The 17,147-nt window shown below is 36.4% G+C and overlaps 2 protein-coding genes across 6 annotated transcripts; one reads left to right on the top strand and one right to left on the bottom strand.

Moving 5' to 3' along the window:
- Positions 1-533: 533 nt before the first annotated feature.
- ND-B16.6 (NADH dehydrogenase (ubiquinone) B16.6 subunit) lies at positions 534-1,402 on the top strand. Its single transcript, XM_090163770.1, has 4 exons — positions 534-754; positions 826-904; positions 974-1,045; positions 1,102-1,402. Exons 1-4 carry the CDS (start codon positions 661-663, stop codon positions 1,313-1,315), a joined length of 459 nt encoding a protein of 152 aa, XP_090019896.1. The 5' UTR covers positions 534-660; the 3' UTR covers positions 1,316-1,402.
- A 46-nt stretch (positions 1,403-1,448) lies between these two features.
- LOC149921313 (uncharacterized) lies at positions 1,449-15,275 on the bottom strand. 5 transcript variants are annotated; one of them, XM_090163765.1, is made up of 3 exons: positions 14,476-15,275; positions 11,267-11,315; positions 1,449-8,714 (listed from the first exon to the last, which is right to left on the bottom strand). In XM_090163765.1, the coding sequence occupies exon 3, from the start codon at positions 8,489-8,491 to the stop codon at positions 6,521-6,523; it is 1,971 nt and encodes a 656-aa protein (XP_090019891.1). In that variant the 5' UTR covers positions 8,492-8,714; positions 11,267-11,315; positions 14,476-15,275; the 3' UTR covers positions 1,449-6,520. The 5 variants fall into 5 exon arrangements, with proteins under 5 accessions (XP_090019891.1, XP_090019895.1, XP_090019892.1 ...); XM_090163769.1 differs by lacking the exon at positions 14,476-15,275 and adding an exon at positions 12,225-12,366; XM_090163766.1 differs by lacking the exon at positions 14,476-15,275 and adding an exon at positions 11,976-12,211.
- Between the last annotated feature and the right edge of the window lie 1,872 nt (positions 15,276-17,147).

Here is a 17,147-nt window from a genome sequence, read left to right as displayed (position 1 = left end):
GCGCACGACGTGATACGCAGTAGATCGCCTTTTTTCCCCTCTTCGAAAGTCGTGTCGTAGCCATGGCGACAATGTTTAATGCGTTTGTCAGATGGCGCGTACATCGCGATTCCACCCTAATGTCAGCCTTCTAGCTTGCCTGTTTCCCTTGGGATTGGCGGAAAGGGCAGTGCTTCTAGTCTAATTTCTATTTCTATGGGTAAGGCAGACGAAAACTCTGAGGTAGAATAAATAGAGATCCAAATCCGCCTTCCAGGACCTACCGTTTCGCGGGACAGTATTTGTTGAGTTGGTGAGTTAGGCCAAAGATAATCTAGACTACGTACCCTAGGAAATGAACTTAATCAAATCGTGTTAGCGCCATCTATTGTTCTATTGGAAAACTAAACCTTAATATATTTTGCAAAAGTGTCTGCTTATAGAAACAGATGGCGCCAACACGATTGGCTTAAGTACTCAAATAAAACGTGTCCCGCTAATCCCAGATTTGTTTGCATCTCTTTTTATTCTACCTCATTAGACGAAAACGCCAACGGCTTAGGCTAACAGCGCCCTCTGTTGAAACAACCTCGACTGAGGGCTGAAGGTCATTGCAAGAATTGATTAGCATGAAACTTTAACAGAATTCCAACTACTTAAATAGTTTAATTTAAATAAATCATGGCTAGTTCTGGCTTCCGTCAGGATATGCCACCTCCCGGTGGTTATTCAAGTATTCCTTTTAAAAGGATACCGATAAAATCCTATTTTAACGGTATGGGAAAATAAGCCTTTGTCTACTATTAATAATAATTTATAACTTACAAAATATAAATTTCCCTTTAGGACCTATGCTTTTTGGAGGCTGGGTTGCGTTTACAACAGCTGGATATTTTTTGTGTAAATCTCATATTTTGCACCGCCGGTAACTCACTTGTGGTTAATTATGAATTTTGCGTAGTGTCTATAAGGTTTTGCATACATTTCATTATAGAAAGCTTAGAGTTGAAGAATTTGATGTGAATAATGCTCTGGAGCCTCTCTTGTATGCGGAGAGAGATAGAATGTGAGATTTTTTAAATAATTCTGTTAATATTACAACTAAGAATGTTATATACTTAGGTACTTGAAAGAACTCCGTAGGAATCGAGAGTCTGAGCGAGAATTGATGAAGAATGTTCCTGGTTGGGTTATAGGGAAAACAGTCGATGGCGAACCACTATATAAAACAATTCCAGAAGATTTGCACGTTAAGCCTTGCATGCTGGAATATTACGCCCATACAACAAAATACAACATGTGGTACTCGTGGATGTATGCGTTTCGTCATAACTAGAAAAATTGAGCTAATTAGTGTGCACGCTTAAAAAAATTATGTCATTTGTAAATATAGTACAATAAAAATTCAGGAAATTTCAGCAAAGCTTTATTCTGAGCATAGAACGTAACAAAGCTGTCTAGATGACAAGTCCAATTTAAAAACAAATTTTTAATAAAACAAAAGGAATCTAACAAACTCTCAATATTTTCCTTTGATAATAAATGGCAGGAAGATCCAACGTTATCCGAGATCAATACCTTTATAATAGAGGGAGGATTTATTTTTAACCGCACCAACACTTTTATTACAAACAAGATTCGATCGTACAGGAACTTTTAATAACTTTGATTTATTTAAAATCTGGCACAATTTCATTCATGGGGGGAGGGGAAATAAACAAGCCCATTCTTATGGTAAATTGAAGTCCCCATTAGTAAAACAAAAGCTCTTCTTTTATTTTCCCTTAAGAAAAATCTGCGTGACTTAAACCCCTTGCGTAAAACCAATAATGTCAATTAAATTGTAATGGGGGGGGGGAAATAATGCTTTTTAAGTCACAAGCGAATATTGATAAAAGAACTATAATACATAATTTGTTAAAATCTTAAAAAAGGAAGCTTTAACATTGTCTCAAAATATTTTTGCCAAGAGGTTATTTTATATTTACAAATATAAATATCCTCGAACATTCAAAACTCAGTTATAGTTTTATCTCCTGCGTAGACCACGTATCTTTGCATTTACAATCTGTTAACGCGTAATATTTATTCTTTTTCATTAAAATTTAGAGAGAAACATTTTTACATGGTTTAACCATGTTGCCAAAAGCTTTCAAAAACTGTACAGCACCGTATCGCAATCCAATATCGGCATCATGCCGGGAAAGAATATTTTAAAAACAAGATTAAAAAATTTAACATTATTAAAAAACTACGGAGAAAAAAATGGTTCCTTTTAAAGGAACAAGCGCGGACAAACAAATATCACAATTTTCTAGTGAAGAAATCTGATGTAGCCCACATTTACAATATCACTCGGGCTATTTTTTAATAATAAAAACAATGATAATACAAAGTTGAATTACTAACGCGACACCAAATTAATGCTAAAGACGCATCACAAAAATATAAAAAGTACGAGAGCAAAAATACAAACTTAAAAATAATAAAACTTTCCTTTAAATTATGTACGCCTTTGACAGGGCATAATGATGGAACCGGCCTTTTTTGCAATTTTCCAGCCTTAGTACAAATCTTAAATTTTAATCTTTCAACAAAAATAAATGCTTTAACTGCCAAAATGTTTTTGTGGTAGAACCAAAAACTAATGCAATATTATAGTAATATTCTTTAAAAGAAAAACGTACAATTTAAAAGTTGAGACAATATTATACCTCCAACAATTCTCGATTTTTTTAGTTTTTAAAAGGGAATTTGGGTTTTAACCACTCTCTACGCTTTTCTCCATAATGGGAACGGCATATCTCAGGAACATTCGTTTTTAACAACAAAGTGATTAAATCCAAGAGTATTTCAACAGTCTACTGTAAATGTCACTAACAGTAGCCACACAAAAAAATCATAAAAATTGTTACGTAGCTCTAGACTCTGAAGATACATTTATTTTTGAGCATTTTGTGAAAAAATATAAAACTCAAATTGTATCACAATACGTTGTACATCTTTTACGAAACACTCTTGGAAACAACACTTTTTTTTAATACCTTGCTAGAGTAAAACACAAACTCTAGCAAGTTTGAAATAACTACAACGAACTACTGGAAAATCTTCAAACGTTTTATAAATTGAATTTTTAAAGCCAAAAGTAAGTTTCAATTAATATGGCAACATTTCTAAAATCCACCAATTACTTCTTTCATAAAAAATTGCTTAGTACAGTATGAACCAAGCCTTCCAAATACATATTCTTAAAAAAAGCTAACTTTTTCACTCTGTATCAAAAATTTATTACAGTATCCCTAACGTTATTTTATAAATGGCCGAAACCATACTTTTTTGACTTTTACCAACATATGATTACATATCCGAAGTCAAATCTTTTAGCTTTGGTTTTTGTGTTTTTATATTCTAAAAACAATTTTATATATTTTTCACAAAACTAAAAAAATCTAAGACTAAAATTATTCTAATTACCACAACAAACATTTTTTTATCGTATCGTTCAAAGTAAAAATGTATAATCACTATACAATAACATTGATCAGTAGACTTGTCTTAATTTTTCATACAATATCTTTTAATACGCAATTAACTCCACACGCTCACATTTTAGTATCAAACACACAAACAAAATTTTAAGGGTATTGCTATTGGCTGAACAGTCTATCGAAAATATCTTTCGTGCCTCTTCTTCCGATTGGGTTTCAAATCTTACAATTTTCACTAAGATATGAGCCTTTTTCGTTAAAAATTTCATATAATATGCGGATTATGTCATGAATAAAACTTAAAAATACTCCGTTGCAAACCTTGGAAAAAGAAAATTCTGTTACAATTTAGAACACAATCATATCAATACTTATTTGGAGAATTTTGAATTTAACTCGTTGAAGTTTATTTATCATGTTATCTCAATTCGAGTAAATAAAACAAATTGCACATTATTTAAAGAGATTTTCCCTACTATAATTTTTTCCCTTTCTAAGGTTGCAAATGAGCATAGTAATACGAGAACGTGTAAAAGTTTTTTGTAAAAGGAATGGCAACTACAAAATAGGTATTAAAACTATCCTTTTAAAACGTATCCAACAAAAAAAAGAAGACGGTTTTTAAACCGACAAATGGCTGCCAATAAATAAATGCTTTGAAAGCTAATCAAATCCAGCAATTTTGAAATAACAATATCAGTTGTCCGTCAGACTGAAAATTTATAAGATGATTAGGATGCTTTTAAATGCGATAAAAAGATACTGGAAATAGATTTCTCGAAAAAATTAAGAAAAAAAGTTACAAAAAAAGAGAGACCTACATTTATAATTTTCTATCACAGATTACGCCTTCATTTAGCCTTTAACAAGGAAAGTTTCAATAATTCAAAACTTTTGAGTCGCTAAGCTTTGATATTTTAGAAATGGCAATAAGGTATAATAGTAGTAATTATAGGTTTATGTCAACCGTACGAAAAACAACCAAACTAAAATTTTCATTAAATTTAAAAAGGGCATCGTTAAAATTTATATTTTACAACAATTTGATTCTTTTAAACGTAATAACTTTTTTTAGAAAATTAAAAATTAAAAAAATTAAAACCAATATTTTTTGTTTCCTTCGTATCATTTTGGACATAACCTCTAAGCTCATGTTTTTTATACATATATATATATATATATACTATGAAAGGGCACAACAGTAATGTTAACAAATAATCAATGCCCGTTTTTTTGATTTTGAACTCATCCATGCATTAATATTTTCAATAGGTTCACCAGACATTAACAGGAACGAATAGTTATTGAGCCTATTTAAGATAACACTAACTATAGACTACATTTTTTAAGGCCTAGATTTTTTTCAAAAGCCTAGGACGACAGTGTTTTTTTGATTCATTCCTTGTTTAAGATAACAGAAATTTAAACCAAGACCGCGATTCTACTCTGATCATTCACCTTAACGAAAACAATTTTCCTTCACCAAATATAATTTAAATTTGCTAAACAATATTTTTCTTTCGTTAATTTTAAACGATTATAGAAGAATCGGGGTCCTGTGTTAAAATGGGGAGGGGGATTAGTATTTTTTTATATATGATAAATTAAAACATGTCTGGCGGACGGCTCAGTATTGAAGATTCTTTTTCAACCAAGATGGCAAAAATTTAGAGAGAAAACTTATGATTTAAAACTAAAAATATCAAAGACACTTGTAGAATAATAAAATCTGCGCTAAATGATTTCCCATAATGCGTACTCTGGCAGTTGTAAAATTCCGTTCCATTTCTTAGTTACTTTTTGAGCTGAATTACAATTGCACGAGACATTGTGACAACACCGGGTTATTTTTAACAAGGATTATTGAATTGATAATAAAAGTTATTGGCTAATCATGCTAAATATAATCTTAATTCTTATTTGAGTAACACTTGTAGCAACGGCTTTTTTGTCGTGTGCAGAAAGAAGATTTCTTCAAAGCACCACAAGAAATTCTATAATATTATATTTGTATAACCTCATGAGTGTTAAAAACTACGGAATAAATGGTTATTTGTAAAAGATGCAAAAAGTAATACAAAAACTAACAAAACACCTAAAAACACTGTTGTTGGTAAAATTGTTTTACCAAGATGAAAAAATCCCAAAAAGTAAACTGTTTAGTCCCAAATTATAGTTTATGAATTTACGGTTATTCACCTTGATTATTTTATGTAACTAGTTTTAAAGAGCACCATGCATTAATTAGTGACGTTATTTCCTCGTAACATTTTTCGAAACCATCAGAGGCAATACCTTGGTGAATTGATTACAGTCGTAGCAGAGCTAGGAACAGAGATGGGATTGGGTGGATATAATGCACCGATGGCATTTAGTAGGCCTTCAGGAGTATGTGACCTCCAATACCTTAAAAATCTAACGCTTAAAAAAAGTCGCAAAAATTTAAGATACTACTATTGCTTTAGTCCAAAACTCCATTCTCCGACACCTGGCTAGGCTTTAGTCTCCTAAACTAAGAGATAAGACACCGTGTCTCGTAATATTTGCAAGGCCACGTGAGATTAAAGATAAACAAAAACCGTATCCCATCTTTGTCCAAGCTCTGCTTAAAATATTTATGTGGAATTATCGGTTATATTATACATGTACAATATTTCTGTGTGAAAGGGGGGTATGGTAAGACTCGTTTCAGCCCTCAAAATTATGGTATAGCTATTGTTTAAATGGTAGTTGATTGGCCATTTGTTGTTCACCTGGATTAAAGAACCATAGCGCTCACCACCGTTTGAGGCATATTCAATACTTGATCCAGGATGCACCAGAGTTTATAAACTGTATCAGAGTCAAATGAATTTCTCACTTGGAATGCGCGTTGGCTGCATTCAAACCTAATCTAGCTCAGTACCGCGGTAATAAAACTTTACAAATTGAAACTAAAACTTAAAAACCAAATACTGTGGTCAGCTATACGCCTTTCCAATTTTACAGTTGAACCATATACTGTTTTGTTACAAATTTATTAATATATTGAAGAGTATAGATTTCTGTTCAATTCAGTCGAGAAGTTGTGAGAAATCGGGATTGCCACCTGAATGGTGGAAATGAGTATCCTGTAGTTGCTGCATGTGGTGACCATGACTGTGAGCTGGGAGAGGTTTCTCCATTTCATGGTGACCCGCGAGAGGGTGGTGTGGATTGGCTGAAGAAGCCAGCAACGAGAGACGCGATAAGGGCGTGTTATGTTGGGCCAGGGTATTGTAAGATCCTAAACCCGTCGGAGACTGAAAACCAGGATAATGCCGACTGTGGTGATCCGTTGGAAGCCACCTGGGTGTTGGAGACAGGGGCGTAGCTATTGGCGTCGGTGGTGCTGAATAAAACGGCCTTGATTCGGATTCCGAACTAGGTGGATGAACGGAGGTTGATGTGACCGGCGGTGGACTGGTAATACGAGAGTGGTGAGTATTATGATTCAGTCCGTTGTGATGCATGTGAGACTGATTCAAAGCATCCAATGGCAAACCATGGTGGGAGATTAAAGGAGATTTTCGATGTAAAGGATGACCCATTTCTTCTATCGGTGGCGGGCTGGAGATATGGTGAGATGAAGAGCCACCCGGTGAACCATTCTGCTGCATTCGTGCAGAGAGATGCCCGGGCGTGAGTGCGAGAGACGATGATGGACTTGGTATGTGAGGCAGCTGCGAGCCGGGTGATGGCTTACAATGATGCCCTTGATCGGGTAGAGGGGTAGAGACGGCTGATCTAGGACTGGGCATGGACCCTAGAGAACCATTTGGGCCATGTTTGTTGTTGGGGGAATTTAGCGGAGATGGTGGTTGTTGCTGTTGGTTTTGTTGTTGCTGCGGAGGTGGTGGCTGTTGTTGCTGCTGTTGTGACGCTAGATTATTCACTGACTGAACGGAAAAGGCCGACATGGGTTGTCCTACACCAGGCACTAGTCCGTGTATGGAAGAATTTCTACGAACTCCTCCTCTAATAGATGAACCTCGAGAGTTATAGGATCTCCTGGCTGGAAGCTGGCCCGTGTGTCGCTGCATGTGTGTCTTAAGATTGCCCTTTTGAGAGAAGGTTTTTCCACAAAGTGTACAAGGGAATCTATCATCCTTGTTGTGCGTCCTCATATGAGTCTGCATGTTTCCCTTCTGAGAGAAGGACTTGCCACAGACTCCACAAGCGAATGGTTTTTCCTTGGTATGGACGCTACGAATGTGCGTCTTCAGGTTGCCCTTTTGGGTAAACCTTTTGCCGCAGCTTTCACAAGCAAACTCCTTCTCGCCAGTGTGGATTTTCATATGGGTGTCAACATTGCCCTTCTGAGTGAAACTCTTCCCACAAACTTGGCACGCATACGGTTTCTCACCTGTGTGTATCATCATATGAGTCTTGAGATTTCCTTTTTGAGTAAAATATTTGTGACACACAGGACATATAAACTGTTTTGTCGGAGGTTGTCTGGGTCTGTGAGAGCCACCGCCGCCACCACCACCATTGCTGCCGTTTCCTCCGTTGCTAATTCCAAGATGGGGCTGTCCCTGCATGGAGTGAGGTGGCCCCATTCCACCTTGAGACCGATTATCCTGGGGAGGCCCTGATGGTACAGAGATAAGCTGAGGCGGTTTCCTATCTGGTATCATGGAGAGAGCGTTGGCTGATGTCACAGGCGTACTTGATGGCCTGTTTGGTAAACCACATCCTGGGTTTCCGGGCGCTGACCCATCAGGAGTACGAAGACTATTGCAGAGGTTGAAGTACTGCTGGCAAATTTCGCAAGGGTACGGTTTATCTTTAGCATCTGGATGGGGACATTTCTGCATGTGATCACTGATGGTCGACATCTTTTCAATGTAGCTGGAGGCTGCAGCCAACTGGGAGATTCCCGTACCAAAGTGCAATGGGTTCTTCTTCAAAAAGAGATCTGTTAGGCTGGCCTGATAGCCAGGCGGCCAACTCTTCTGACCCAGGGAAGAAGAGGCCACCCAGGGATACGTTCCGTTCTGCATTTTTGATTCTGATCCTTAACTGTACAAAAGTATTCAACGTTTCTTCCAAGAGTGTGTTTGTGTAATTGTTACAGGGTGCCTTTTGTCAAAAACCTTTACATGTCCATTTTACAAATATTTACATTATACTCTGCATTCTTGATTATTATTTTCTTTTGATTGTTCAACAACGTAATATCACAGCTGATCTCGACTGACTGGCAGTTTGGAAAATTTTAAAAACCTGTAATATAAATATTGTAATATTAATGTTATAGCAATATTAAATGGTGGTCTAGGCGCACTGCCGTCACATATTGCTTCTGGCAGTGTTTGCAATCAAAGTGGCCCATTTTGTGATAAACCATGGAACAGGATAAATGGGAATAAAAAGGGAACTACCATTGGTTCTAGGATGAGCTAGGTAATTGCATCCTACTTTGCGATTACCAAATTACATGGGTCGACTGAGATAATGGGATTCCTTCAAATGAATTTTACAAGAGACAATGCAAAATTCTATCGTGGAAAAAAAGACTTTTGCTCTCAAGCATTTCTATATGCTTTTACAGAAATGAACCTTAACTCAAAAGCAGCTAACCCTTGTAGAAAAAAGTTTTTAACTTTCAGAAACGTTGATTTCTATAGAAGTATGTAGATCATTCTTCTATGGGACAGCCAGGGTATTATGGACTGCAGTCCTGCAATCCACCTATTCCATGGGCTGACAGAGTAATTAATCTAGTAAAACCATAAGCCTACAAATTCTTTACAAAAGTTTTAAAACATGGCAACTTTGTTAATAACATTTTCTAATGTATCTTTTCAATAAAATACTTTCAGGCAATAGATTTGGCAGGAAAAAAAAATGTGGTTACCTATATTTTCTTAAAGGGTGTACAAAGTTATAGATTATGATAGATCAATGAATTTTGCATTCTACTACCAGGTTTAACGACAGCTACGTTAAAAAAGTGTGTTAATAGACGATTTTTCGAAAATGTTCCTATTCTCTTTACAGATTTTTCAAACTCAGGTAATATAATATAGGTCCATAGATATGACAACACTCTGTGAACTAGCTAACGCATAAGTGAAAATAGCCTAGCTAGAGTTGCTAAGTGACAAATTCACTGTAGCTTGTCTTGGAAATCTCTGAGTAAATATTTTTCGTATCATATATATGGAACAATATTATAGACTAATAGGTTAATGCCAAAAAGTCAGGGGGAACCAAATTTTTACCCCCTATCTTGTGAAGAGTCTTATCTTACGTCATAACTTCTTCGCTTCCGTCGTATTTTTAATTTGGCGCGTTCACAAATGCGAAAATGTCCTGTATAGATGGCGCCACCAATATAGAACTTGTTCTCCAAAATCTATCTGCTCAACGTAAGTCTCGACTACTAGCGCCACCTTTACAAAAAAATTTAAACCGCAGATTTACGTCACTTTGGGTACAGCTAACGTCACAGACTTTTACGACCGACGAATACCGAAATGGTACTTCCGGTTCATTCCCTTCGCCAACCCCAAGTTGAGAAAACGACAATTTTAGTCAGTCCCGTCACCAGGGGGGGGGGGGAGTTAGGTAGGTAGGGGACCATGCCATCTAGCTATAATAGACCCATGATGAAAGTTGAGGGGGGGGGCCGAAAATTAACATTTTTACCTGGAAACTCAGCATTTGGACGGAACATCCGTTTCCTTACTTCCGCCTGTATATTTCAATGGCGGTCACGTGGTTCAAAACGTCACAAACAGGATGTTCCGTCCAGAGGTCTCACTTAAGCCTCGTCTGCGGCGCTCTTTTTTTATGGGTCTATTGGTTCGACCCAACTACAGCTGGTGCCGGCGCTGGTTTTAGTACGCGAAAAAGTACAGGACTGTCCTGGAGAATATGTGTCTATGCCCCAACTAATTTAAAATCGTGTACGGGTAAAGGTTATTATAAGGTACTAAATATTTTTCTCAGAACATCTATTAAAGTATGGAAAAATTTAAAATAAATAATTTATTAATACAAACTAAACTCAAGTCAAAAATGTCTACAAAAGAAATTCGAAATTTCACATAATTTCATCTATTTATCAATTCAAAAACTATTTCCCTCAATCGGCGGTTTTGCAACCTGGTAAGCGCACAATGGTGAACGAAACACCAAGGGCCGCTTGTAAGAACCTTGGGAATCTTCCTTGCAAACGCTATTTTAACGGGGTTCAGGGTTGCCATGTACTTTTCGTTCTAATTAGGTTATGGCACATTGTATTATGACAACTCATTTCCGAAATTAAATTCCCTGAACAAATTGCCAAATTTTTCCTGACCATTTTTGTAGCATAAATAAATGGTTTGAGGTGAAATCTTGAAAAATATGTATTATGTTTTTTAATACATCTCTTAAAAATGTATTTGCCAGATTTTTTGTGGGGTCATTTTAAAATTCCCCTACTTTTTTGGACCATTTTAAAATTCCCCTACTTTTTTGGACCATTTTAAAATTCCTCGACTTTTTGGAATAATTTTCAAATTCCGACCTTTCGGAAACATTTACAAATTTCCCGACTGTTCCAGGTTTTCCACGTCGTGTCATGGAGATGCTTTCTTTCTTCATGGTCGTGTACGAACCCTGTAATCATTTGAAAACAGGGTTGCCATACATTTTCGAAGTTAAATAAATTGGAACGTAAAAACTAACAACCCTGTTAAAATAGCGTCTGCTTTGTCCACCAATATTAGGAAATTTCTTTATAACTCAGCGCAGCTTGGGTATAAAATAATCATTACGATAATTACCTCTCGTTGTTTATGTTTTGTAGCTGCGAAACCACGCTCTCAAGTGGACCTAAAAAAAAGAAATTGAAAAAATTATTTTTTAGAAAATACGTAAACGAAACTTTTTAAAAAAACCTCAAATACACACATTTACTTAAGTGGAAAAGAACGATTTATATGGTAACGGTTCGAAGACCGACAAAGAATAAACCCTATTAGAAGTAATGGCTACATTTCATAATTCATAGTAACGGGGCGGCAAATTGTCCTAGACCCATTTAAGGTACGCGTAAAGAAAAAGTCGTTTGTTTTTCCGCGTTTTCGGGGCAACGGAGGCTTCGATTCCATCCGTCACATCATTACCGTTTGGATGATTCGCGCAACGCGTTCGAAACAAAACAACTGCTTCAAGAGCGTGAGATTTTAAACGTCAGAAATAAAAATAAAACAAATTGACTAAATTGTGTTAAGAGTCAAGACAGACAGGCACAAACTTTAAATAAACGCGTATATAAAAATCGATAAAAGTAACGTCCAACTAGGCCAAAAAAAGTCAAGGTACAAGCCTACGAGGAAGGCGGGAATTTCGTCAAATAAAAAGAAAAAAAACGTAAAAAAACAAGAGGTACATTAAATTGTAGGGGGGTGGTGAGATTGAGTAGAAAATGAAAGAAAAAAAGTTCGAGTAACTCTCGATTTAAATGGTTTAAAAAAATAAATTTTCATTCACCGGCTTTCAAGGCGGCCCACCATCTCATGGTGAAAAAGACCGTACACATTTTCGCGTCTTCTAAAGGATGATGGTTAGGAACTTCCAGTTCTGGTACAGCAGACAGCAACAGTCTACAGCCACGCTCGAATCTGGCATATAACGTATATAAACTCGGATAGTTCTAACCCGCGCCAGCAAGCGCAGACAACACAGCCCACCGCGAATACAAACTAAAAATCAATAAGACTCGTCTGGCATGGAGCTTACATGTAAATGCCGGAAGTAGAAGGACGAAACGGTCTAGGGCGAACCTAGTCTGCGATTCGCGCGGGGCATATACCCTCGCCGCTCGACGAGGAGAGGCCCGTAGCTCTCTAAAACGCATGGCGGCCGTTTGTTACATCATAACGTGGTTTTCGTTTGAGAAATCGAGCTAATAAAGACGCGTTTTAAAGATAGATGGTCACAGTGTTGCCAACGCGTGGGGAAAATCGCGTTTTTTTATTTCTGGAGGGAAATTTTATTCCTTAGGAACATTATGGGAAATTTTATTCCTTAGGAACATTATGGGAAATTTTATTCCTTAGGAACATTATGGGAAATTTTATTCCTTAGGAACATTATGGGAAATTTTATTCCTTAGGAACATTATGGGAAATTTTATTCCTTAGGAACATTATGGGAAATTTTATTCCTTAGGAACATTATGGGAAATTTTATTCCTTAGGAACATTATGGGAAATTTTATTCCTTAGGAACATTATGGGAAATTTTATTCCTTAGGAACATTATGGGAAATTTTATTTCTTATATTTGTAAGAAAAAATAATTCGGAAATATTTTCTATATATATATTATTTTGCATATTAATATAAATATGGGAAACATTTTATTAACGTAAAAACTACAGAATATTTAAGGAAATTAAAATCTTTAGATTTTCTGTAAATTATTATAACAAAGTGTTGCCATTGTGATGGAACACTTTCCATATTGACATATTTTACTTCATTGAAAAACATTTTTCGATAAAATAATTAGTGTTGAGAAATATATGAACTTTGTGAAATATCCTATAAATTGGTAGAATAAATCTAGGGTACGTAATCACATAATATTTATTAATGAATCATAACAATGTTTCCAACACTTTCTATGAAACAAAGTATTTAAGTATTCAGATTTATATGAGAAAAGTTAGAATACGAATAAATCGTTAATTGTATTCAGAAATAATTAAATCCTTAATTGATGAAAAAATTAAATATTAAGGAGATACTAGGGAATTCGTTTTTTTGGTCTGTAATAGTGGCAACACTGTAAGGATGCGAAATTACTAACACAAACACCGTGAAAAATGTTTAGGGGCCTCGATGTAATACAGTTTTAACGGCCGCGCTGTGCGGAAAACGTAGAATCTGAGAAATTGGACATTTTCTGACCACAATCAGACGTATGTTTTGGCGAATGGAGGAACAGGGGGCTGTAAAGATGCTTCGGAAGAGTAGATGAGCGAGGTCGGGAGGAAGAAAAAGCATTAGGGGTAGTGAGCCGAACATTTTTAGGGCTTCAAAAAGTAGTAAATGGAAAATGGGGGAAACAAACGTTAGGCCTACGATTGTAGACCTAACTGGAAGCGCGCGATACTTCTGTAAAAGAATTTTTTAGAGAAGAGTAGGCATGGCTGCGTCTGGGTATTTTCGCCAACGATTTTTTTAGAGCGAACCGTCGCAGGTCAAAAGCCCAGACAGGGCGGATTGGGAGGCAGAGAACCGGGTACAGGGCGGCGGGAAACGACTCGAGGGGAAGCGACGTTCGAAGGGGCCAAAAGAGCGCAGACAGAAGGGGCAGAAATTAGAAAGATCGCTGGAGGGAACTTACAGACAAGAACATAATTGTAACGGATTGAGAGAGATACGAGGGATGTTTCAAAAAGAAAATTATCAAACGAAAACATTAATAAGCCAAAAGGCAGACAGGATTATTTACTCTCGATAGTAGGCCTAAGGAAATTAAAATTTTCAATTCATACGGGACGCGAGATGATACCGTTGTTTATCTATTACACAGACAGGGGGGAAATAAAATTATATTAATTTGTTAAAACGTACGAATTTAACTCTTTTGGAGAAAGACCGAATCGAACGAAATTTAGAACTCTCAATACATCTCCGTAATAATTTTCTCGTGGCACGATTAGAAATGTTTATTTGACCGCAGGCATTTATAATCACACGCTTCAAGGTCGCCTGGTGTGTAGAGTAAGCCGAATGCCCAAATAGTTTTGGTCTTAATTGATAGTTATATATTGAAACTTAAGGAATATTGTTTTTACATCATCACTGACAATTGTGAAAAAATTTTACCTAATGCCATCACGGAAAATATATAAAAAGATGAGTTCTAAGTTCGCGGATAGATTTTACTTCCAAAAAAGAACATGGGTGTCAACTACATCGCGTAGATCTACTCTAAAAAAAAAGAAATAAAAAGTACCAAAAATACAAATGCCACTCACTTTCAGATGATTCGCAGTGGTGGACTTGGCACATTATACAGCCTGTAACGTAAATCTTTAGGAACTTGGGTAATTAACGAAAAAATTAACAAAAAAGTCACATTCGCGGTGCTTGAAGGCTTGTTTGTAACGAATGATTTCTATGGGCGCTCCGCTACACTCCACACTCAACCGATTAGGTCTCTTTCGAACGTTAGGCCTAGGCCTATTTTGCTGGCGTACATTTTACGTTGGAGACGAAAAAAGTAATTGCCGAGTCCCGCATTTTAAGTCTCCTCGATGGAAAAGGCGCGTAGCATCTTACAATTTAAGTCGGCGGTCAGTGAGTGATGAAGAAAAAATAACATCCGTTGTTTTCGAAACGTAACGACGTTCCTGCTCTAGACAACATTGGAACCCGCCACTTCTAGTTCTCGTTGTTGCGTCGAATCGGGCTGAACCTCGGTCTCGAAGCTGCCGTCGCATCCGTTTACACCGAGCGAAAAAAGCGTTTTCCAGACGCGCAAAAAATCAGACATTGTGCCTAATTCCCCGGAGTAGGCCTACTGCTTCGCCGTCTCTGCCGGAATCTTTAGTCTGTACCTCGTCGACGCGATGATTTTCGAATAAGGCTACTTTCATTATTCGAGTAGAAACTAAACCGCGGAAAAATCTATACTTATAAATTTGACTTGGCGAGAAAAAAAAATGAACGAAAAATTATTTTTGAATTTTGTCGGACTTCGGGGCGGATTCGTCCTTGAAGTCCCCCTTTAGTTTCCGTACACTCTCAAAACGTGTTGTTTATTAAATACTATGCGACGTCTAGTAGCAGACACTGTAAACTATGTATTTAGGTCACACCGACTGCTGCCCTCTAGTCAGTCCACCTTCGACATTTACCCATTCTGTGTTAAAAATTCACTAATCGCTAGACTGAATATTTCGCTTCCTTATTTTTGCACTACGATAATTACCTCTTTTTATTATATCGTTAAATAAAAATATGATACGGAAAGACATTGTATTCAAATACTTCTAACATTCTGAAACATATTATACGAATTCCGAGACGGAGTATCTACCTATAGCTCGCTTTAGCCCCGCGGAGTACTGTGATTATTTTGAAATCTTGATTCGATTATAGTAATGATTTAGTGAAAGTCGGCCAAATTTGTTTCCATGAAATTCGTTAAGTCATAACCCCTAATTTTTAGCTAACGAATTTTCTGAAGAATATGTAGTTTAGGTGACTGAAACCAGGGGGCACTATTTTAGAAGAAATGGTGAAATAATTAAAAAAATGATTTTAGTTTTTTAACCTAAATATAAGGCAATCTCTTTTGAAGAACCTTTAAGAAAATCGTACAGAGAAAAAGAGAGAAGAGAACAGTTAAATGAATGCTACCAGGACAGTAGCGTAGCTCAGTACTGTTTCTGAGCCATATAGAATGCCATCTAGTGACATTGACACGGCCTTAGCCTATGCTTTGTTAACCGCAATTTTTCAATAACCTGACCACTAGCAATCATAAAACTTTGGCAAAATTATCAGTATGTCAAGTCCATTCAGTACTATATCAGAAGCATATATCATTCCTCTTTATGAGAAGTATTCATCTTACTATACTGCTTATGCTATGTTCAAATTATGAGTCGGAAGAAAAACATATTGCGAGGGAAATTCATTCTTGGAAGTGATTTTATAAAATTATCTCATAGGAAAAATGTGGAAGGTGATTTAAACATTTGACATCGTTAGTCTTTTGGTCAGGCGGTAAATTTTGAGCGGTGAAGCGGCACATGATTGCTTCGGCGGTTTGGTGAGAAATTTGAGAAAAGCACTCATTGAAAAATGCACCGAGCACGGTGAAGGATCATGTTTAATTTTTATGGTCTGGATTACTTATCCAGTAAGAGATATATTATAAGCTCCTGATAGAATCTAAAAACTGCAGTGGAATAAGGAACAAAAGCAACCTATAAATGGTAAAATTCTGAAAACGATGGATCTATCATGGATTAAACACTATGTTAAACAATGTTAAACGTATATTGAGAAAAAACGCGAGTTTTCATGGCAACCATTACGGAAGCTACAGCTGTGACGTCACTGACTTTTAAAAACGCATCAACTGCTAGCACTCTATAGGTGATATTTTAGTTGGGGGTTTACTATACGCACATTCAAAATAAAAGAAAATTGTACCTTTTTGAATAATTGTTACTGAAAAATTAAACATTGAAATTGTAGCGTCCCAATTTACAATTTTCATTTGAAAGGCAAAAATGTTTTCACTAATTTGGAAAGCCTATCCCCCTATTCGGCTTTCCTTCACATTTTAAAATTTTTTATGTTGAGGCTTAGTTTCTCTTTTCATTGTAGTAATAGTCGCGAGCCAGATTTCCCGCACGGTAGTGATGAGTTCCAAAAAGTGTAAAACTGGTCTACTGTTAGAATTTCTGGCTATTTTATTTAGATTTTTACTCTTAAGATCTACTGGGTCTGAGATTCACGTCTTCGTTTGCTCTAAGACCTATTGGCAAGTTTTTTAATTTTTTTGGGGTCAGGGATGAAAACAGAGTTTGTGGTCCCCACATTCTTAATTATTACAAGTCTACAACAACGATGAAACTAATTTTGACCTAAATTACATGAAGAATTTTAAACAATTTTCAATATACAGATAAGG

This window comes from Leiobunum rupestre, chromosome 11 (genome assembly GCF_980474605.1).
Source record: "Leiobunum rupestre chromosome 11, qqLeiRupe1.1.hap1, whole genome shotgun sequence".
NCBI lineage: Eukaryota > Metazoa > Arthropoda > Arachnida > Opiliones > Sclerosomatidae > Leiobunum > Leiobunum rupestre.
Note: the sequence above shows the minus strand (reverse complement) of the source record. Positions and strands in the feature narration are given on the sequence as shown.